The sequence below is a fragment of the Peromyscus eremicus genome, chromosome 14 (genome assembly GCF_949786415.1).
Source record: "Peromyscus eremicus chromosome 14, PerEre_H2_v1, whole genome shotgun sequence".
Classification (NCBI taxonomy): Eukaryota; Metazoa; Chordata; class Mammalia; order Rodentia; family Cricetidae; genus Peromyscus; species Peromyscus eremicus.
The window spans coordinates 39,073,324-39,097,706 of NC_081430.1; the positions used below are offsets into that span (position 1 = coordinate 39,073,324).

The window sequence follows — 24,383 nt, forward strand, 5'->3', positions numbered from 1 at the left end:
TTCACAGCATACAGAAATATATCCCACAGCAATGTATCTTAAAGGAAACATGGTACCTTGTATTGTACCCAGAATTCCACATAGAGAAAGTAAGTAGTATTTATTAAGTGAAATCTAGGATCAATGAAAGTTACATTTATGTGCCTAAATGACACCTGAGTGTCAGATAGACTTTAGCGTATGTGAAGTTTAAGCTGTGCCCTTGAGTTCCCTAGAACAATGTCAAAAAGCTTTGGCTACCCTTCCAGAATGCACACACTGTAAACTGTGGTATGAAAATCCATACCTTTCATATTGGAGGAACTAATAGGATATTATTATTACAGCTTTATTGAGGTAGAAATAAATTCCCCGTACATTTGAAATATATGAGTTTGGACCCCTGATTTCATCACCATATTTGATAAATGCACATAGCTACATGTATGGCTTCATTGGATGAAACTTTTCCACTCTTTCCAGCAGAAAAGTACTAATTTGCTTCTTTTACAGAGAAGTAAATGGTAACTGAGAGAGGCTGTGCACATTTGTTACACACACTTTTCCCAAAATGCCAATTTGGGGCTTCCATAGACTTGTTTCCCCCCACACCCCAACTCTTTTTGTTGTTCGACCTTTCAGTGGGAAACAATCAGGATAGTTCTCTTATGCTCAGTCACATAGAAATACTAATGAGGTCGAACTCAGGGCTAGCGGGACAGTCAAATATGTTTACTCATACTCAAAAGCAGCAGACAGCAAAAAAACCCAAAAGTGACTGCTGAAGTACTCCAGCTGGAATGGGTACAGAGCTCAGATTCCTGCCTGAGAAATGTAAATTCACACGCAAATGTACGATGGTGTCTTACATCCCAGTGTCTGCAGAACACTCAGTAATCCAGTTATTAAAGATTTGCTAGAAGAATGCATCTGCCCATTGTACAACTGCCACCCTCCATATCTAATTAAAATACATCTGTATTCATTTTAACCACAATGTGGCAATGTGGTTTTCTTAGATTTCAGTGGTGAGATCTTCTTTGCAAATGCCTCTAAATGTCTGAAAACAGAATATTCCAGAAAGAGTAAAGGGTTTATTATAATCTGTCCTTGAGTAAAGGACTTCAGTGAAATAATACTGACAGAAGGCAACACCGACCCAGTATTGATCCTGAAATAATCCTTATAGCATCTAGAAAGAGGTTTGATTCCTTGCATTTTAGAGACAAAGAAAACCAGCCTGAGAGAGCGTGAATAGTATACACTAGTGTCACACAGCTAGTTGATGATGGAAGCAACCTTGATTTGAATAGATCCAGGGACACCTGGGTAGTTTTATTTAGATCAATGATCTGAAAACTTTTCCTCTAACTGGCCACATAGTAATTTTATAGGCTTTGAAATCTTACACTTAACTGTAAATATTTTATTTATACATCACATTTATAAATACTGTATATGTGCAACTACAAAATATATTTCACAAGGAAGGTCTTTCTTGCCATCATTCAACCCTGTACTTGTATTGCAAAAACAACAACAGATAATATATTTAGAGATGTGCATAGCAGACTTCTAATAAAATGCAGTATGATTTTACATGAACAAGCTGTAATGGGCCATGTTGAGTTGAGAGACCTCTGAAAAAGATCATGTTTTGAAGGCTACATTTATGCTTGTATTGACCCAGCAGTCTGATTTTGGATTTTGTTTATTTACTTAAAATTGAGGGACCAAGATAATCTCTAGTGGATGAGTTAAATCCTCAGATACAATATTCTATACATAGTTCAATAGTGCTGCTATAGAGAAACAGAAATGCTAGGGGAGTTAATTTAGAATAAAGAGCTGGAGAGACATCAAAATTGGAAAAGGAATCCACTTACATGTATTTGAAGGCATCAGATACAATAAATAGAAGAAAAAACAAAAACACCTCTAACACCACTAACAAAAACAAACAAAACAACAATAACAAAAACCCCACATACTCTTTCCTATCCTTACCATCCAAAGCACAGATTCAATTCTGTGTTATGTATGTTAATACTGTTATGATATTGCATGCTGGGAACCCCAGCTGTCTGGGCCAGGGTATCCCATGTGTGCAGGGAAACATGCTCAGCAGAAGCAGCGGTGGGCCATGGTGCATGAACAGTCAATCACAGCCAGGCACTGCATACACATGGAGATAAGCTGATTATAATAGAAAGATAAAGAGAAAGATAGGGAAAGAGGAGGCAGAAAGAGAAAGAGAGCTAGGGGAGAAAGGGGTCGAGGGTGCATACCTCATAGGAATGGAGGGAGAGGGGCAGTTCCCTTTTTGTCAGGGGACTTTATGTCAGGATGCTGGGTGGGTCTCTAAGGGGAGGGTTTCCAAGGGGCAGGTCAGAATACTAACATATACCGTACCTTGCTTAGAGTGAGATCTGAAGACAATGGGAAGCATGATTTCTCAAGTTCTATTACTGCCACTGTGTAACTGCAAGCTATAGTGATCCCAATAGACTTTCGTTCCTCTCCCTTGAGAAGTTGCAAACTTTTTATTGAATTCATAGGCTATCACTCAGTGACCTTTCCGAGTCTCTTTCCTCAAGTGTGGCGGACACACCTAACATCTTTGTCTTTTCTACAACCCACTCCTTCTCTATGTATTTGAATTCTTAAAACTATTGCCTTCATTTTATTGCCATCAGTTGTCTGTCCTGATGCTGATGTCTTTTGTTGGAATTGTGAGGGCTGACTGTCTTTACGTAAGGTTCAGCCTACTTCCTGTCATGAAGTCTCTGAGACTTTAGAATCTAGTTCACTATTATCAAAGGAACAATACAACAACAAACAGGCTATGAATTTTATTGAAGTGTTTAAAATAAACTAAAAAATTCAATTTGATCCATATCTTCCTGTTTCCCCTTGTCTCTCATCATTAGAACTATCATTCTATTCCTTGTTTCTGTGCATTGGCTTTTCTTTTTGTAGATTCTGCACGTAAGTGAGATCAAGCAGTATTTTCCTTGCAAAACAGCAAAGTAGTTATGAACAATGAGTAAACATAGAGGTCTAAGGTACAACACAAAGACCATCATGTTAAAATTGTATACATTTGCAATTTACCAAAAATGGTAGGTGATCTTATAAAAACGGAAGATCATCATATGATACAGTGGCTGTGTTATTTCACTTGACTGTATAATTACACCATTTTTTACATGTTTATCAAGATATCAGACCATGTTGGACATCTTAAACACATACTATGATCATTGTAACTCTAAAAACTCAAACCAAGACACACACTGAATTTTATGTACAAAATGGAGACTCCTCATTTCAGGAATCTTGGTGTTAACTTCAATAAAATCATCAATCAAAAATTAAAGTTTCAAATCCCCAAATAGAAAGCAGACCAACAGAGTTCGCTTCCTGTAACTCAAACAGCATAATTTCCTTTGAAGTTCTGTTTTCTTAACCAAATATTGCAAAAGCCACATAATTGTTAAATTACTTCTGAACTCTCTGTCTACCTATAAATAACAATGTTATATATACTAGTAAAGAGTTTCCTTTATAAGTCCTGAATAACTAAATGTATTTTAAAGTAATAGGAAAATAGCAAATATTTTTTATCGATGTCTTAAAAATGTAATGGAAGGGGTTTTGTTAAAAAATTTATTTTATTAAATAATTTTTACATCCATTAGGTGGTTTTAGCATGGATTTCCCCCAGTTCATCTAGACCCAGTGAGAAAATGGAGGGAAAAGATGAATCATGCATCTAGGAGGGTTAATATATATATATGTGTGTGTGTGTGTGTGTGTGTGTGTGTGTGTGTGTGTGTGTATGTATATGGTTTGAGTTTTTATATATATATAAACATAAGTAGGAATATAAAATAAAGCAAATCTAAAGATCTTAAGACAGCCAAAGTTTAAAAGTATCAGTTTAATTTTTTTTAACTTGTACATAATGTTGGCAGTTTCTATAAGTGAAACTCAAACTGAAATAGAACTTTGATGCCTTCAGATGTTCAAGATGAATGGCCAACTTTTCCACTGAGTTTTCCGCGTGGTTATGGTGGCTAGCACAGGACTGCTGCTGTAGATGAATAGAAAGGCACTCACAGGAAGGAATATATGGTTCTCGAGGAGTCATGAGCTGCCCTAGAGGAGGCAGAACAACAGAATCCAACAGATTTGCTTCATTTTGTGACTTTTCCTCTCTCTGACCTCTGAGAATTCTGAGCTCCAGCAGGTCCATAAAGGGAATGTTGAAATACACTTAATAGAGTTGTTCTTGAAATAAGTCAACTGAACCGAGCAAAGTGCTTTGGCAACACATTTACCATGAGTCCTGGCCAACCCTGATCTCAAACCTTCCAAGGAAACTCTAGACTCACTTCCATCCTCAGCAGCTGAATACAAGCTATTCTAATCATTTCCTCCAAGCACACCTTCCTCTCTAATCTTTTTGGAGTGTGATACTAAGTGACTTCAGCAGTTTCTGATCGGCACAGGAGTCAAAGTATAGATAGGATCATATTTCATCATTATTTGCTGTCTAGTTTCTCCTGAATTGTATTCATCAGTCTTTAGCCAGCATCCTTGGGTTAGATGGGGTATTTTGAACCTTGTTTAGAAGTCTAAACTCTTGCATGGATTCTAGTAGAACTGAAACACACTGCCAGCCCCCACCCCCCAAATAAGAAATCAAATCCCGAAACCACTAAAACTGCATGCTCTTCCTTCACCTGTCACATCTTTCCCTAATTACACCCTAAACTTACTAATGTTGTAAGTGCTCTCTGACAGGACAGCATGGAACATCAATAGATCCTGCCTGAACCCGAGAAGGCAAATTGAGTCACTCAAAAGCTTGATTTTAATGTCTTGGATCATTACTGCAAAGATAAAAGCAGGTTTCTGAAAGAGTGAAATTCAAAGGAACCTAGTAATTAGGGTGGTAAAAATACTAGGTCACCTGGTACATTTCTCTGGTTGGTTTAGAAATTTCTGTACAGTATAGACTAATTTTATTAGTCTAATGTGTAATGTTATAGATGATATAATTTGTCTTTTTCCCACCAAGAGAATACATTGCTTTGACTTCTTAGACTTTAATTTTTTTTTTCAAAATCTATTTGATTAGGTATGTTAGTTGAAATATTCTAAATTATTTCTTAAAACCATAACTATTTATTTCTTACAACTACTTAGGAAGTGCAAAGCTTCTAGAGAATATACAAAGTGAGCTTTGGTTTGAAATATTTTAAGATATGTTTTTTTAGATTGCCAAGATTTAATACCATATATTTAATATTGAAATGGCTGAGAGGGCAAAGCATTAATATTTTACTGATATGTCTGAAATTCATGGGTTTCAAATATTATAAGGAACTTAGTGATCATTAAACCTTTAAAGTTATATAATTTAATAGTTTGTTGGATTCCAGACACCTGTCTCCTGAGGGGTCAGTGATTTTCAATGTCATACATATCCTTCAGTACTTAAGATCTGCTAGTAATTAGTGTCATGGATATTGCAGATTATGGAAGTAGATAGATAAAAATATTTTACACTTGCTTTTAATATATCTATATGTTTTGTAAGAAAACCTGAGGTGTGGAGAGGTGAGTCAGTGGTTAAAAGCATGTACTGATCTTGCAGAAGACCTGAGTTTGGTTCCCACCACTCACATCCAGTTGTTTACAACTGCTTGTATATCCAGCTCCAGGGGCTCTGACACTGTCTTCTGGCCTCTGGAGGCCCCTGTACTCATGTGCACATACCCCTGCCCCTAATATACACACAAATACACATGATTAAAGGTATATATATATATATATATATATATATATATATATATATATATATATATATGTTATACTGAATCTTTGTGGATTTTCACATCATATATTCTGTTCCCACTTATCTCCCTGCCCCCTGGCATCTGCCCTCTGCCCTTGCAACCGCCCCCCAAAACAAAACCAAATTTAAACGAAAAACCAAACAAACAAACAACAAAGAAACAAAACAAAAATACAAACAAACAAACAAAGCCAACAAAAAGAAGAATATTGTGGAAACTGTAGCGTGGCCCTTTGAGGCACACAGTTTACCCTTTGGTCTGTTCATCTTTACTGGCGAGTGTTCACTGCCATGAGTCATTGGTCTGGCTGAAGCCCTCTGTTATCTGCTATGACACCAATAATGAGCTCTCACTGGGGCTCCTCTTGGATATCCTGTTGGTGTTCGGTGTCATGGAGAACCCTCTGTTTTGGATCTGCAGTTCCTCCCATTCACATGTTCCAACAGTTCATAGTTTCGGTGGATGTTCGGGTGGGCCAACTCATAGCCCTGGTTCTGGGATGCTGTTGGACTGTGCTGATCTGAGGGGCCTGTGCTTCCATTGAGGCTGTGGTGGCCCCTGGACCCCTCTGGGTCCTGCTGCAGCTGGAGTCTGTGGTGATATCCGGGGTTAGCACAGGGATCATTGGAATCAGCTGTGCTGAGCCAACTCCACCTTTCACTCGCCCTAGGATGGCTGATCCTGCCCCTCGCTGAATATTGCCACAGGCCCTGCCCTTCAGGGAAGAGCTCGCCCCCCCCCCGCCCCCAACCCCTAGGCACACACTTGGGAAAGATGGCCTTACCCCTCACTATAGGCAGAGTTTTCCTGACCTTACCGCTCGCTCCCAAATAACTGCAGCGGCTTCCCAAATAACTGACTTGAGAGAGAGGATCCTGCACCTTGCCTAGGCAAAGACATAGAGCTTGGCCCTGGCAATGTGAGTGAGGGGGACCCGAATCTGAGGGCCCAAGAGCAAGAGAATTGGCCCCATCCTTGTTGTAGGCTGCATTGGGTGAGCCAGCCAAGGCAGTGCTGGAGAGAGAGCTCATCCTGGTGGTGGTGATGAGGAGGGAAAGCTAAGGAGATGACCACCTCAGCTACCAAGACAAAATACTTTTGAAAAGAAAAAGGCAAAATGCACACCTACAACTAATATAGTAAACGTTGTAATGCAAATAAACATTTTAAATGTGTAAATAATTTCTAATTTATCATCAGCTACTTTTCTAAAACTGTTTCTAAAATACCGAATTTGTGATGCTATTCTAAGCATCATAGTCACAATAGGAACTGATAATTCAAGTCATGACCGTAAGTCATGATGCACTTCTAATGATGGACAAGCATGTGTCCCTGGAGGTATCATCCAGAACACTGAGCAACGTTAGCTGTTCTTACTCTTTCTTTAACCCTTCCGTTTTCAGATCTTGATCATTTTGATGCTTTACTCTGAAGTCTACCTGTCATTCATATGCTAAAATAATGTCACTCTAATACTGACTCTTAATTCCTTGGGAAATACACTTGTAAGGGCTGCTTTATGCAAAACTATAAATTTAAGACTAATATTTAAGGCTGCGTTTGAACAGTCTTGGTTCAAAGATGGGGCTGTTTTTTCCTAGCACTGGTTTTAAAGGTTTTGTTTTTAATGTTGTGTGCTGATAGAGAAGGTTGAAGTGAATATTTTGCTATTCTAAACAGACATGGGCAATTCCAGACCAGGGACTACTCATCTCCTACTGTAACATAAATTGTTTGGTTAAGATTGGTTTGGGAAAGTTAGGCTTAAGGAAGGGAGTAAAAGCCATGTTTGTTCAGACAAAGAGTATATGAACTTTTAATAACCCCTATTGAATTATTAATGGCAATTCATAGCCATTGACGAGGACCACTGTGCCAGGAAGTCAGAATTCATACTACTGTTTACTAAAATGTTCACTCTTTATTCAAATACAGATGGGAAGAGGTTAAATAAATGGCATTCTCTCCTTAGTGGAATGGAGAAATCAGTTCTTGACTTTCCTGCCATTTTCCAACTATAGCCTCACCTTTTTCTTCTCCCTTCAGGGGCTGCATTATTGTGTTTCTTTCCTTGAAAAGAGGTACATTGCTAAAGTTGTGTAGCAAGGACCCAGGTCTGTGCTTCCATCTCACGTCTTCATCCATGGCTCTGGATTCCAAACTTCTTTAACTCCAGAGACAGACAGTGGCTTGTAGCTAGAGTTTTCCTGCCTGGCCCACGGTCAGGACAAATCTCTCTCACCCGCCAGTCCCACAGCCGCTTAGACCCGACCAAGTAAACACAGAGACTTATATTGGTTACAAACTGTATGGCCGTGGCAGGCTTCTTGCTAACTGTTCTTACAGCTTAAATTAATCCATTTCTATAAATCTGTACCTTGCCACATGGCTTGTGGCTTACCGGGATCTTCACATGCGGCTTGTCATGGTGGCAGCTGGCAGTGTCTCTCTCCCAGCCTTCCACTTCCCAGAATTCTTCTCCTTGTCCCGCCTATACTTCCTGCCTAGCCAATGGCCAATCAGTGATTTATTTACTGACCAATCAGCAACACACTTGACATACAGACCATCCCACAGCAGTGGCTAAGCTGCTTACTGCTTTTTGTAGGACCTTTATGGTAACTTTTATATCAGAGAGTTCTGTGTTCTTTGTATCAAGTAAAAAAGTCCTTCACAGATTGCCTGACTTTCAGGCTATTATTTCAGGTTTTCTGTATGCTGTGTGTTATGTCATATTTCTGTAGCTCTCAAGAGTTTTCTTTTTTTTCTTTTCTCCCCCTCTTTTCCTTTCCTCATTCTTCCCTCCCTTCCTTCCTTCCCTCCTCCCTTCCCTCCCTCCTGCCTTTTGTCTTCCTATTTGAGTTGTCTTAGATGAAATAGGCACATAAGACTCAAACCCACTGCCTCAGTTTCCCTCTACTCCAAAGAAATTAGGAAACTTATTGGTTTAAAAAATGTATTTATTTATAGTTTGGCTAAATGCAGGAGATGTGAATATTTTTTCCCAGCATGCCTGTGGCCATAGTACCAGTTATTGAAAACCGTGAGACAAATGTCACATTTGTAAGTGAAGCTATGAAACAGATATGCTTGTTGGGGAAGACACTTTGGCAAAGGTTGCTACTGTTCTATGCATATGAATTTTTTTAATTCATATCTAAGCCAAGGAAAGCGATCCATCATTTTTGAAATAGAAAGGAATCTTGCGTTTTGTGGCATCTAAGATCCCTACCCATTTCTATCTCAGTAGAAGGGTCCATTCTCTGATAGGTATGAGGCATATTATATCATTTATTTGGAGATCAGCTTGAAGCCCCAACTTCTACTTGTCGATAAACATTCCAGTTTTTCAAGTGAAAGAGCCAGAATTGCTGAGAGAGAAGTATAATCGGCTGTCTTTGGATTCTCTTCTCCCATGAAGGCTCTAGGACAGGATCAAGTTCACAGTCTTGACTGTTTTGTCATTCACTGGTGAGGGCTCAAATGAGATTACTGAGCCGAATGAGGATACTTGGGTGGCTGACTCTCTCTTCTGGTGAAGGAAGAACCTAGCCCAATCCTCTTCATGTTGCCATCACAGGGTGTGGCAGGAAGAGGGGCAAGCACACACAAGTACTGTTCAGTTTTCACCTCACATCACCTGTGTTAATGAGCCAGTGGCAGAGGACAGCCAGCAGCCAACCCAGGACCCCAAGTAGAAAGACAGACTCAACTGTTAGTGAGAAGAATGACATGGTCCCATTGCAAAAGTCCCAATGTACAGACATTGCAATGAGCAGTTAGCTACTTTTCAGTTGGATATACTGGAAGAGAGGAAGGGCCCTGATGGTAGTAATCATTTTTTTTCTCCTGAAATTTATCCTCTCAACCTTACTTTCTGGTCTCCAAATGAAGTTGGAAATGAGCAACTTTTGCTAAGGAATTGCTCTCTGTCTCTCTCCCTCCTCCCTCCCTCCCTCTCTCCCTCTCTCCTTCCCTGCCTTCCTCCCTCGCTCCCTCCCTCCATCCCTCCTCATGGATTATGGGGAAGTGATACAGAAGCACTTTACGGTATGAGCCATCTCCCCAGCTCTGTATCTCTTTTAGGCACTGGTATTATGAAGTTAATCTTTGCTTCTCATACTGTATCATATATCTACAATTTTTTTTTGCTTTTCTTTCTTCATCATTTTTTAGTGTATTTAATCATTTTGCCTAAAATTTTTTTTTTCATTAAATGGCCATTTCAATATTTTAGCTCTGTATTATTTCTGGTTCAATTCAAATACTTCATTTGCATTTTGGAGTACTTATAATAAGTCAGTATCATTTGCAAAACTTGATGTTATTATTATGTAGGGTAGAGTCTCTCTTCCTGTCTTTCCTTTCATCTTCCTTTCTTCTCTTTTTAAACATACAGTTATAGTTTTCAAAATAGTCTTCACACTAGTCTAAACTCCCTCTAGATATTTCTCTGAGCTTAAACATTGTTGTCTATAATTATTCTTTGTTTGCAGCCATATCTGAGGCCAGGCTGCAGTCTCACAAACAAATCAATTTGAATTAATTTGCCAAATAGAGTTAACGAGGCATTGTGTGAACTTAGATGCACTAAGCTACTGCATTCCCTGAGGTGACTTCTTCACTGGGACATTTTGAATCTTGATCCACACTACAATGGTGTATATACATCTGACCTTTAAATTTTACAAGTGGTGCATAGCTATTAACTGGCATATTCTTTAAAGTCTTAGAACTGCAATAATAATAAATAAATAGTGTGGACACAGTTCTTTAGTTACTACCTCTGTGTGGAGAGGTATTATTTAAAATCTGTACTCTGATGCTCTCCCAGGCTAGTCTGGGCTCCAAATTCCAAAGACACCAAATTGTGAGAAACAACAAATTAGGGAAATTGTGTTTCACAAATATTCTTTGAAGACTCTTCAGGCTTACAAATGTCTTCTCTCAAAGAATAAGCGATACAATTTTGTAAACTTTCTTGCCAGAAATTACTTTGTGATTAATTGCAAGGTTTGACAGACTTCTTAAAAGAGTTGGTTCAAAGGTAACATGAGCACTCCACTTCCTTCATACACGATTTTATGTGTTGTTGGTAGAGTCCTTCAGACGATAGGAAAAAGAACAACAAGAGAAATAAAAATCTTAGCTTACAGTCCCATCCAAGATGAGAAAAATGGCAAAGTAAGTTTTTCAAAGATATCAAATTTCTGGGTCCCATGTAAGCTCCCAAGGGACATAAGGAATCTGTACTTCATGCCCTGATTATTTTCACTTAAAAATAGTGAGTAACGGAAAATTAGAATAGAAAATTGTACGGGAAAAATCTTATATTGTATAAAAAGATGAGTCTCTTAAACTTGGAAGTCATATTCACAAATTGTCATGTTTCATTTGACAAGAAAGTTGGTAATATTTAACCATATTTAATGAAAGAACCCAATGCTGTCTGGGGACTAACACAGGTTCATTTAAACATATCTTAACAAGTCAGTGTAAATGCCCTCTGGCTGATTATAGCAAATGGATAGACAATGGGAATGCTATAAACTCCTGTGCATAGTGATGGAATTTCTCCCTGAACTGCATAACATAAGGAAAACCATGAGGAAATGTCATTGAGGTTGATCAGTTCTCTACTAACTTCTAAAGTGTTGTTATGTAGGAAACAATCCACTTTATTTGGGAGAAAGCAAAAAATAATAAAAGTAGCATTTATTAGCTCATCATTTCTGTAGGTCAGGCTTTGGTAACAACTTAGTCTGGTGCCTCTCATTCATGCATCAATGTACTCAAATTTTTGCATGGGGCTCTAGTACTCTGGAGACTTACTTATGTGTGGGAGATTGACTGTTACTTATCACTCACACTCAAAAGAATAGGAAGCTTGTTGATTTTATCTCCTCGCTGTTTCTTTCTCACTACCTCAATTCCATACATTGTCCACATCTTTATGAACCTTAAGTGCCTTTGTGACTATAACTCTTTGTAGGGATCGATCCCAGGAAGGAAGGGAGACCCTCAGAACCCTTTACAACTTAAGTTCTAAGTTCAACACTGTTGCTTCCATCATGCCCCACTCTTTTGTGTGTATGCACAGAATTTTGTGATCAGCTCATTTTATTTTTACTGACAACAGATATTATCTTTGTAATATTAGAATTTCTTTTTTAGAGCATAATTTTTTATTGATTCTGTAGGAATCTCACATCTTACACCCCAATCCTGCTCACCTCTCAGTCCCTCCATATCTACCCCTCACCCACCAAGCCACCCTCCCGATTGATAAAAAAACAAAACAAACAAAAATCTCACCTCACTCCTCTATCTTTTCCACCTCTACAACACCCCTTCATTCATCCTAGTGGCATTGGTAGCTGTGGTGTGTCATGCAGTATACCCTTTTGTTCAATCAACGCGACCCACAAATGCTCATTGCAATGAGTCATTGGCCTGGTTCAAGGCCCCTGGCCTCTAGTGCACCAGCATCACTGGGCCCTCATTGAAGGTCCTCTCTGATACCCTGCTGTTGCCCCAAGTTATGAAGATCCTGTGTCTATCATTTTGCAGGACTAGTCCCTTCTCATGCTCCAGCAGGTCATAAATGGATGTCCTAGTCTTTAGAATCATGTATTTAGGACTAAAGAGATGGCTCAGTGATTAAGAGCACTACTTGCTCTCCTACAGGACTCAGGTTCAATTCCCAGCACCTACATGGCAGCTGACAACTGTCTGTAACTTCAGCTCCAAGGAATTAGACACTCTCACACAGATAAACATGCAGGCAAAATACCAGTGGCCATAAAAAATTCTCTAAAGAAAAAAAAATCATGTCTTTAGTCCAGCTTGCTTTTAAATTTTGAAAATCAAGCTCTGCTCTTGGAGAAACAAATTGTAATGAATTTGTAGACATGATAAAGCCACATTGCAATCTTCTCACTTTGCAAAAAAATTTTCGGAGACTAAAATAAATGTACAAAAGATAGGCTTATTAAATTTTGCTGATGATACAAAGCTAAGAGAGATACCTCCTACAAAACCCAAAAGAAATCCAGAGGTAAACATTTTCTTATCAGGTTTGAAGGCTGTTATAAAACAAAAAGAGAACAAATTTACTGGGATGTAATTAAAGTCCTGCTTTGAAGTTCAAAACTTGCATTGCATGAATGCAAAATTGACTAATATTTATGGGAGACAATTCAACTGGGAACTGTCTTCAGTTTCAGCTGGTAATAACGCAACTGTTGAGTAGTGGTTGCTTAGACAAATAGTGCACACCTGTACCCTAACCAGGTGATATGTGGGTAATGCAGGGAGTGGAAACAGCGATGTTTAGATCCGGGAAGGGATATGCAGCTGGTCCTGTACTTACAGTAGTTCAACTAACAGGTTTTGCTTAATTTTATGATGATGTGAAAGCAATACACATTCAATAGTAAACATGCTTTGAATTTTGATCTTATTGTAGACTAGAAATGTGTAGTAATATACTCTGTCTTGGGGCAGAGGCATCCAATGGTAGTTCCAAGTTATAATGTAGGGGAATAGTACATACTCTAGAGTATATAGCTTACCTACATTAAGGATATTTTAAACTTTCAATTACTTTTTGACGTATAATGCGTTTATTGTAATATAATGCCATGATAAATAGAGCAGTATCTGTATTCACTCTCAGGCATGGTCTATGTTATAGTTTGAATCTTGAATGTCCCCAAAGTCTTCATACTAAATGGTTGGTCATCAAGATGCTTGCATTAGAGGCAAGGAAACTATTAAGAGGTTTTATAGCCAGATAAATCCTGAGGAAAAAAGTAATGCTGGAGAAATGAGCATATTTGATCTGCAATTATACTATAGAACCATAGTATGTAAAAACAGCATGGTAATGACAAAAAACAGACATGCATATGGATAAAATAGAGTAGAAGACTCACATACAAGCCCATGTAATTATAGCCACTTGATTTTTGACAAAAAATTCCAAAAGCACACACTGGAAAAAGAAAAAAAGCATCTTCATCAAATGGTGTTGGGAAAAATAGATATCCACATGTGGAAAATTAAATTTAATTCATTCACTCTAAGTAAATCAAAGACCTCCATACAGAACCAGGAATTCTGAAAGTTCTAGAAGAAAAGGCAGTAAACACACTAACCCATGTAAGCACAATTTGTGAATAGAACTTTATGCACTCAGAAATTAAAACACCAACAATTGACAAATGGGACTTTGATAATCTTTTGAATGATCCCTAGATCACTGAAGCCACAGCTTGAAGGGGACTGTGACGGGCATCTCTAGATAGCCTCTTTTCATTTCCTGACTAGTAAAGGGAGCAGTTTTGCTCACCATGTACTCTTGACATCTCTCCAGAACTCCAAAGTAAATGTCATCATCTAACCTTGGGTTGCAACTTCTAAAATGGTGAGCCAAAATACACCTTCTCCATTTTGCATTAATAACCTCCGGTAATTTATTATAGTGACAGAAAGCTGAGAAATATCATCTGAAAGATTTCTACTTATAAGCTCCAGTGATTTCATTATATCTAAACAGAAGTATATGACATGAATTTTTATAATATTACAGATATAGACAGTTGCATAACATTACTATTTTATTTTATTTATTTATTTATTTATTTATTTATTTATTTTTTTGAGACAGGGTTTCTCTGTGTAGCTTTGCACCTTTCCTGGAACTCGCTTTGGAGACCAGGCTGGCCTCGAACTCACAGAGATCCACCTGTCTCTGCCTCCCCAGTGCTGGGATTAAAGGCGTGCGCCACCACCGCCCGGCGTAACATTATTATTTTAAATTTTATTTTCAATTGAGTGGGTATGTGTGTGCATCCATGAATGCACATATGCACATGAGTACAGGTACAGATGGAGGCTAGAAGAAGGCATCAGATCCCCTGGAGCTTGAGATACAGGCCATTCATTATAAGCAGCCTGCTATATGTGCTAGGTGCCACACTCAGGTCTTTTGAAAGTACTGTCTTAAACCATCTCTCCAGCTGCAGTATGACACTCTTTTCCTGCGGATCAAAACTATAGTATATGATACCCAGTAAAATTGTTCTCCCAATACTCCCATCTGTCCTCTGAGTGATGCAGGAACAATACACAAACATGTTTGCATGAATAAAATTTGTAAATCAAACATTCTAGTATTCTGGCTTCCAAAGCATTAGTTGTCATACCCTCTGTACAGCAATGAGAAGAGGAGGGGAGATAGTAAGAAAAGAAGCCAACAAGACAACACAGAGGGAGGGCACTCATGGAGAAGGCAGATAAACAGGAGGGCATGGATCATGAGGATGAGTAAGGCTGAAGAGAACACTGTGGCTTTTGCCACAAGGAGGGCATGAGTGGTAAGAGGAAAAAGGAACTGAGGTTGGAATCTTGAAGGGTCATGTGTCAAATGGCTGAAGGGTGCATGATAAACCTTTATTTTTGATAAGGAAATGTAGAAATGTTCTGCACTAACATTTATGCATGGAAGTAATTTTCATTGAATTCACCTCTTTTCAGTTTAACACTTTAGAATCTGGTAATGGTTAAAAACAACAAAAATGAAGTCCTATATCTAGGACTTCCTAGATATCAATCTAGGATTTGTTTAGTGCCCACCTTGATAATTGCTTCCCATAACATCCCTTAGTTAATTCTCAAAACAAATATTGTAGTTATTATGACAATAACATTTACATGTAAAGAAACTGAAATTTAAAGATGTGGTAATGCATAAGCTTTCTAGAAAGAGAGATACAAATCCAGAGAGCCTTGAATCATATCCTCAGTGTGCATTTCAGAATAATCGCAAGAGAGACAAGTGAGGAAAGCAAATATTATAGGCAGCTTAAGTTTCATTAATTTATGGTATGTCAGTTTTGTGATCAGCTCTTAAATATAAAGTTAATGCCACGGAGCCGAACATTACTGAAAAAAACGCTCTATTCAAATTCCTTCAGAACATTCTCTTTGATTATGGGAGGGAATGAAGATGTTGCAATCATCTGGATGTCATTTTATTAAGCCAACATGGATTCGAAATACTCCCAATGAATTCAGAAAGTAGGAAGGGACTTTAGAAGAAACGAGCTTCAGGCTGACCTTTAAGGATGGAGAAAAGACAGGAAGTGATGATACATATCCTAGTTATTGCATCAGATTTCTTCAGCATCATATTATTCCAATAAAAATGGCCACTTGATTTATTTTTAGGATCTGAAAGAATCACTCAGTGTTAACATATGTACATGAAAAAAACGTGTATTCAGATAGTAACAGATGGCAAAAAATAAGGACAGTGCCACTTGGGTAGCTATATATAGAATTCCACCTTTGCCTGAATATCTCAGCTTCTTTTGTAAAGGGAGGAAGTAGCATTCCATATGCAGAAGAAGTAAGCTCTGACAGTCATGTCGGTCTACCTAGGTGATCCACATGGCTATCTATCTTGTTCTTTGGGAAAGGAAGTTCTACCATGGCCAAAGGAACTAGTAGAGTGGATGTACAAACTCGCTTAGTTAATAATGCCTATGTGTTCTGGGTCTTTAAATTCACTTCCTCCATCAGATCAGGTTTCGCTTTTAAGAGATTAATTTCTTTGCCTTGGCACATCAAAGGATCAAGGCTCACAACATACAAATAGTTCCTTTCCTGCAGCCTAAAGGTGTGTCGTGAGGATTAATGAGATGGTGTTTATAATTGCATTCCGAACCCTTTGGTTGAAAGGCACTTTATAAATATAAGATATTAGCTTTTTGTTGAGGTCCATCCATCCTTTACAAGTGACTGAGCATTTTAGATGCCTTTTGGGCAGTACACTTACCCATCTGACTCTTAAGAAAGCCGTTTTGGGAAAACTCCAGGAATGTGGCCAAAGCCATACTCAGAGATTTCCCTGGTCCCTTTTCTTCAGTCTTATATATTTGCTTTAAAACTCACAAAGTGATCCTTGGGGACACGGGCATGGCAAGAGCCTGTGAACTGCCCTATGACTTGAGCTACCAGCATTGATTTTCTTTTGCCACCAGCCGTAGTCCATCTTCTCAGTCTCCAACTATTCATTATAGGCTCGCACTCTTGTTTCTTTAGTGTCGACAGAGCAATAAAGAAAACTTTTCTTTCCTCATTCCAGAGCTCAAAACAAAATGCAAAAATACCTCTGGCATTAATTTCATGCAGGTAAATGTTGTTCCAGTTATTCCTATTAGCATGGCTACGTGCTTGACAACACTTCAGACGGTATTAATAGTCTACTTGCAGAAAAGCATTTTCTGCCAGTCTGGTGCAAATTGCCAGAACCTTTCAGATACTCTTCCTCAACTCAGTGGCACTATATCATCATTACCTGTGGCCGGACCAAGAAATCATATTTGTCACTGCCTGAATTGCTCCTTTACTTTCAGTGTTATGGAAACTCACTTTGCTTTGGAAATGGAGTTAGCCGAATATAGTTTAGAAAACACAGAAATATAAACAGCAACAGCTGGAGATTCAGAGGGATATTTAGAATGTTTTTACTTGTTTTATGGACAGTTGTTCTTCATGAGACCACATGGGATATAGTCATCTTTTGAATGACAACTGATAAGGTTTGAACAACATGGAAACAACCCCTGGAACCAATGTGCTTCCTTTGGATCACAGGAGAGTTATGTTAGTATTATTCTCACAGATAAATTCAGTGTTTTCCATATATCAGTGATTGTGTTTATTTTACCTGCCTATTACTCAGCATTGAGTACTATGGTGAACTAAGAAATGAACAGTCTAATGCTAAGTGACTTCCCCAAAGTCATAAAGCTAATAAATGGTAAATTTACAACTCCAAAACAGATATGTCACCAAATTCCACAGCTTAAACTTTGACACTGTACTGATTAGAGCTTTTAAAAATTAACATAATTCTTAACAAAGTAGCCCATGTTTAGACCACAGTGTTAGACATAGTGCTTTCTGATCCATGTAAGAATTTTCTTTTTGTATTCATTCAGTTCTCCAGTTTAAGGATCTTTTTATCTTTATTTTCTCTTATGTTTATTTTATTGGAGTGATTAGCAAATTTCAAGTCCTTGTCTTAAAGAAATACTGATGTAAGCTGTGGACCCATTGAAAGGCCAATTTGCTTTCCTTGTCTTATCTTACTCTGTTTCCATTGCTTTCATCCTTAAAGGGTTCAGCCCAAAGTGGGAACTGTGATGTAGTTCTACATGATGGTCAGTGCTGTGTGTATGAACCAGTTGGGCTTTAGTGATTCAACTCAGAGCTTTCTGCTCTCCACAACGTTATAATTTCACAGTGCATATTGTACTCGTCTCCAGAAGTAGAACCACTTGATATTAGTGTTAGTAGACTGTAGGAAACCAATTGTATGAAAATATCAGTACCTTGTCAAGAGTGACAGAATAAACATGTACACATTGTATTTCAAGTAGGCTAAAGCATGGCTATTTGTTTTTCTAAACTTCCATTCTATGTAGATGTCAAATTCATATCATTAACATAAGTACTTATTTTAAGACCTCCTTTTACAATTTATGGGTTTCTCCATGTGGTAAATAACTGATGTTTCTGTCAACTCAGTAATGTATATGCTTTATGTGAAGGACATTCTGACTTACTGTTCATAAGGCCATTCTATCCTGAATATAGCATTATTTTTGTTGAGTAATCAATTACACTCTTTAAGTGTCCATACTAGTTGTTATATGAAATGTACAACTTAATGTCATTGTGTATTTAATAAGAATGCATATGAATTTAAAGAGGTTTGTGCAGCTTTCAGAATAGTCCTCTGTATGAATTCTTATATAAACATCTGCCCTTCCGTCAATCTATGGAATGGGCTCAGGGCAAATGAACTTATTCACTTACACTTGTTTCTTAAACAGAATTTACTAGTGTTTTAGATAAATTAAAATAAAAGCCAACAAGAACATGAAAAGAGACTAAGAACAATTTTAATGTGGTGGCTTAAACCAATGTGGTTTTCCAAATGGCCTTCCATCTCTCATGACTTTTAACAGCATGCTAGATCACTGTCCTTGGTGCCGGATGGTATCAGTCTGGAGTGCAAGACTTAAACCATGCTTCTAAATGTCTTTAAAGCTGAGGTGGAGAAGAATGGACTCGCTCTTTATATTTTCAGAAAGGTCAGAGGTTGATTCCAGCTGTGCTTTTCTCCATTGGGTACCCCAAAGCTTCCTTTCTTTCTAGCCTTTACTATGTCGCTAAATGATGTCCTATACTGCTTTATAGTTAAAAGAAGATGAATTGTGGGTGCTGGGCTCTTTAGGAGAGCTAAGAACCCTGTATATTTGGAGGAAGCAAATCAATATAGCCTGTAAATTAATTAACTTGGTATCTAGACGACATTGACAATTTGAGCTTTTATTTGTTATTTCTGCATTTGCCCTTCATGCTAGTAAGAGTTCCCATCTTATATTTCATCTGACTTTACTAATACATTCCAGGGAGTAAAGTGAAAATCATCACTGTATTTAGTCATGTAGTCAATAGTGATAATAAATAGAGAAAACTCAAAGCAGCAAAATTATTCAAAGGCAAATCCAGCACAATTCAATTGTCATTCCTCAGTGTGGTATCTCATTGTGCTATAGAAGTCCATACCTTACCTGTCATCTGGTGGGTAGAAGTAACAGGCATGTGGGTTCTTTTCAGAAAAGTACTCCTTTCTGTGAAAACATTTGAAAAGTTACCCAATTTATTTTGGATTAATAGAATACAAAACACTTTTCCTCCAAGGACAGTAACCACAACGATCAGTAATTAGAGCTATATGGACCAATTAAGCCAATGTCCTTCACTATGGCCATATTGAGACAGCAAGAAATGATGCTGTGTCTTGAATTTTCCTCTTTGCATCTTGTCTCCTACCCTTCATGCTGCTGCACTTTGAGAAAAGCTTTAAACTATCCATGAGAACCCCAAACTGTTTATCATTCAGTTCCCTTTATCGACATTACCCCCCAATAAGTTTTTGTTTGTTTGGTAGTTCTAGGCAACAACCCAAGACCTTGAGTTGCTAGTCAAGAAAGCCTCCAATGAATTGCAACTACCCATTGATATATTGACATGTTGTAATTTATGTAGGGAGATAGAGATCTGCCATTTGGGCTGGAAGCATATCCATCATTGCTTCTTGTGAGCCATTGTTTGTTTGTTTAAAACTCCAGGGCACTAAAGATGACTCAGATTTTCAGAATAGTGTTTTCATCAGAGAAGCCTAAGAAGAACAACCATTCCCCAAGAATGCTGCCCAATTTCTATGAGATTCTCCTACTTTCTCCCTCTAAGCCTAGCAGCGTACTATTCTAAGTATCACATGTGGCATCTTCTTAGCCAGTGATAACTGCTTCACTGCAATGGCTCTATGATTGAAATGTTATGGCTCACTTCTATTTACTTGGTCTGATGCTATTCACTCTGACTTCCAGACTTCTCTATAATTTGCCCCTGAGCCACCTGTTTTAAGATTTTCATTTCCTTTTGAAAATATTAGTAATTTGGAATCCAGTTCCCTAAGTTTTAATACCAGGCTTTGAACCAAACATGATGAATTACAGTGCACTGGTTTTTACTAAATCAATTTGAGGTTGGCCAATGAGCTAAAACAGTTCCCAAAGCATGCCTTCATTATTTTGTTATTGGAAGCATATTCATTAGGGGTGTAACTCCATACTACCACTTTCAAAGTCTAGTCCTAATTAAAGAAACCACCCAGGAGTGGTAATAGCAGTTACAAAGGGAAGAGGGGCCATCTCCAGCATTTAAACACAGTGTTTGAGCCTGAAACTAATTTGATATTTCATGCTTGGAAGAAATATTTCTAACAGGCTTTTTCAGTAGGGTTTTGTTCAAGACGGCCCTTTCAAAGAGAGAAGAGAAAGAAGAGAGAGAGAAAAAAAAGAAAGAAAGAAAGAAAGAGTAAGAGAGAGAGAGAGAGAGAGAGAGAATGAACAGCTGACCCAGCATGTTCTAGTACTAATAAAATGTAAATGCTCAAGAGCCTGTAATGTTATATAGCAGTATAACTTCCTTTGCCTGTAGTTATGTTCTTTGTGGGTCCCATCTGCTTAAAATGTGCAACAACAAAAAAAAAAAAAATAGAGGTCTACAGTGCCACCTGTACTGTTCTGCCAGTTTCACATAGGTATAGTAATATCAGGGTTTTCTTTTGGAGTAAGAAATCTCTCTTTAATCCAAGCTCTGGGGGACTGAAACAGGGACATTACCATGAGTTAAGACAAATTTGAACTACAGAGTCTTATCTCAGAAAACCAAACTAACTAAACAAACAAACAAACAAACAAAGCAATGCAATCAAACCCTAGAACTATTTCTTGGCCAGTCTACCTTGGCTAGCAGGGGTTCAATCATTTTCTCTGGTGCCTTTTTCTAGAATTCAGAATAAGCAAGTACAGATGCTTGAGAGAAGCAGCAAGGGCACTGTGCTCCTGAATGGCACCCATCAGAAAAAGAGTAGGATCCACATGACTGAGAATCTGTATGCTCCCTTTGTGTTATGAAATTGATATGGTATTGGTTAGAGAATTATTCAACTCAATGAGATCATTGAGCTTCACTGAGACCAACTCAGTGGTAGATGGAAGAAGAGAGGAGACAGGGTGAAAAAGGAAAGGGATTTCTGTAAATAGCCCAACAGCTTACAGATCTATATCCAAAACCACATGACCAAAACATGATGGAGCACTGCATAGTTGAGATCAGTCTGACCTCATACCTGTCATCCAAGGGCAGAGCGACTTCAACTCCACCTCTACTAAAGATAAATTGATATCTATCTCTAAAAAAAATCTTCATAAAACCAACTGAACACCTAGGATGTTTTTTAATGACCTATTGACTTTTCGGATTGTTCTTTAAGCTGTTTTTTAAACTTTAAAGGCAACACTGATAATGAACGCCTCCAAATGGTAAAACAGAAAATCCCCTTCAAATATAACCGGCCTGTAGAGGAGTGGCTGCAGGAAAAAGGTAACGGTCGTTAAAACTTTCATTCTAAAATCATTGGATTCTAAACCCTCATTTTTAAAGCCTGCACATAAATGTTCCTTAAATGATAATCGCCTGCTGCATAAATGACTGTTTTAATTTTCATTATAATTTGTGTCAGCTTCCACCTGCCATATGTTGATAAATCATGCAATAATACATCGCCATTAAAACACAGTTAAAGGGACTAACACATCTAGCCTGCTGTCAGCATGACAGCCACAAACAACAAATTCCAGGAAACTCATTTAAAAAAAGGAAGGAAGGAAGGAAGGAAGGAAGGAAGGAAGGAAGGAAGGATGGACTGTGTATGGCAATTTAACCACTGCATGACATTATTTGTTAATTTGTTTTAAATTACCTCTCACCAAAACTTTCTAAAGAATTTTCAAAAGCGCTTGGTAAATTACATCTTGAGGCTGTTTTGGCTTTACTGTCTATAGCATGACTAACCAAAAAACCAAACCAAACCAAAACAAAAAATCTTAGATCAACTCTTGTAACTTAAACTGCTTAAAACAAATGTTATAAAGGAAGCAGTATGTGTTAACATTTGTTTTTAAACAAAGAGAATGCTGAGGAAGAACAGATTTTGCCTCTAAATTCAAACCATCAGAGGCAAAAGTTTCTAGGAGAGCTTAATTACTTTCCAGTTGCTGCAAGAAACTAAAACAAAACAAACTTATTTTACACTTTGGTGGTGTGATACCCTTGTGCATTTGTATAATGTTTTATGCAACGTACTGTAAGTTGTTAAGGTAATGAATTGGTAAAGGAAAAAGTCTTGTGGAAATCAAAACAGCAAGTTCTGATTTGCTGACAGAAACAACCCCTCCATGGATAAAAGAGGGTAGCAGTTATAAATCTTGGCAGAATTTTCTATGTAGTTTCTTTTGCTTACTAGATACACGGTTGCCTTTTGATGAAGAAAATTTTCTTATCTCCAAGAAAACTAGAAGTTCTGTTCTTTCTCGAGGCAGTATAAGCTAACTCTTATCTCAAGATCTAATTCTTGTCTCGAGATCTAAAAGAGCCTTTCATTTTGCAGAGATTTGATTGAATTACATATTTGGAGTAAGGAGTAATTGGGGATATTACATAATATACAAATAAAAATACAATGGACACTTGTATGTGATTTTTAGCTGGGTAAAAACATTCAGACATCTAGACATAGAAAATCCTTACCAAATCTTAACTTCATGCCTTGTTTTCAACATATGTGGTCTAATTAAAAATAAATTAAGAATAACTCTAAAAAGCAAATAATTTTGAGTAGTAATCAACAGCTCATAAAGTCCCTTTAACATTAAAGACAACAATTGCCTCACTTTTAAAACAGAGAACTAGATGCATGTTGAGTCTCATGTGCCTGAGAGAACTTTTGTGTTTTTTTCAATTTTATGTTAATATTTTATTTTTTTCCATTGCCTTTTGAAGTCTAAGTTTATATAGCATGCCAGGCATTTTCATTTGTACAAACCATTATAAAGCGGTTAGTAGGCTTTGAGTTTTCCTCTGGTAGTTTCATTATCAGCTGGCTTTCATGTAAATAGAAACCCTCGTACACACACTGAGTTGTGGGATGGATGGAAAAGGGTGGTTGAGGTGGTATGGGTGGGGGTGTCTTGGCTTCTTTATTAGATATACATATGTGTATGTATGTATATGTTATTGGACAATTTATTTGCAAACTGTAAGATTATCTTCTTTACTGTTTTCCCTGAAATTACTCATTATGTAATTTGGGTGAGTAGCATCTATTCTCTTTACCTCTTCCTCTGTCTAGCTAACTTCACTTTCAAATCGAATGAAAAATTTGCACTAAAAGACCTTGTTTGTGAAGATGAGTATAAAGGGTAAATAAATAAATAGGATTATTAGACAAGTGCATTCAGAAGTACATGGAATGTTTCTCTGGAGTTACTTCTGTCATTGGGGAGAAGAGCTGGGTCACAGCATTCCCAAGTCTGTTTGCTGGCTGTGTACTATTGACTGACTTTCTGACCTTAGACAATCCACTTAACCTCTTTGTGGCTCAGATTTCCCATATGAGGAGAGGAGAAATAATACTGCCTATTCCCTCAGGGTATTCTGAGATTTAATTAGTCTTTGTGCAACACTGACTAGAGACGTGCAAAGATTTAATCTAAGCCTATGTGAACTTGATGTTAAAATGAAGCAACAAATAATGACTTCCAAAAGGATGTGCATCTAAAATGAAACTAACGGTTACATGCTAGGAATCCTGTACTGGTGTTATCAAATTTCATATTATTGTTGATAGAACAATTCTCAGACTCCAAAAATAAATGAGTATGTATATATATATATATAATGCACGTTTATTCAAATGCACATGAATAATGATATTTTTATTCTAAAAACTTTACACATTATCAATCACAACAATGAGAATGATATCTGGTATAGATTTTGAAGCATCTTGGGCAAATGAAAAAAAAAAAAAACACAGAAATT

At 37.6% G+C, this 24,383-nt stretch overlaps 1 protein-coding gene across 16 annotated transcripts in view; it reads left to right on the top strand.

Moving 5' to 3' along the window:
* The window catches only part of Nrxn3 (neurexin 3), a 1,488,381-nt gene that overhangs the window by 1,316,698 nt on the left and 147,300 nt on the right, over positions 1-24,383 (top strand). For 11 of the 16 annotated variants that reach the window (XM_059279967.1, XM_059279968.1, XM_059279961.1 and 8 more), the window contains one exon: positions 21,795-21,884. The exons of the other annotated variants lie outside the window; for them this stretch is intronic. In XM_059279967.1, coding sequence (XP_059135950.1) covers positions 21,795-21,884 — 90 coding nt within the window. The remainder of the gene's footprint in view (positions 1-21,794; positions 21,885-24,383) is intronic. 16 annotated transcript variants of the gene reach the window in all.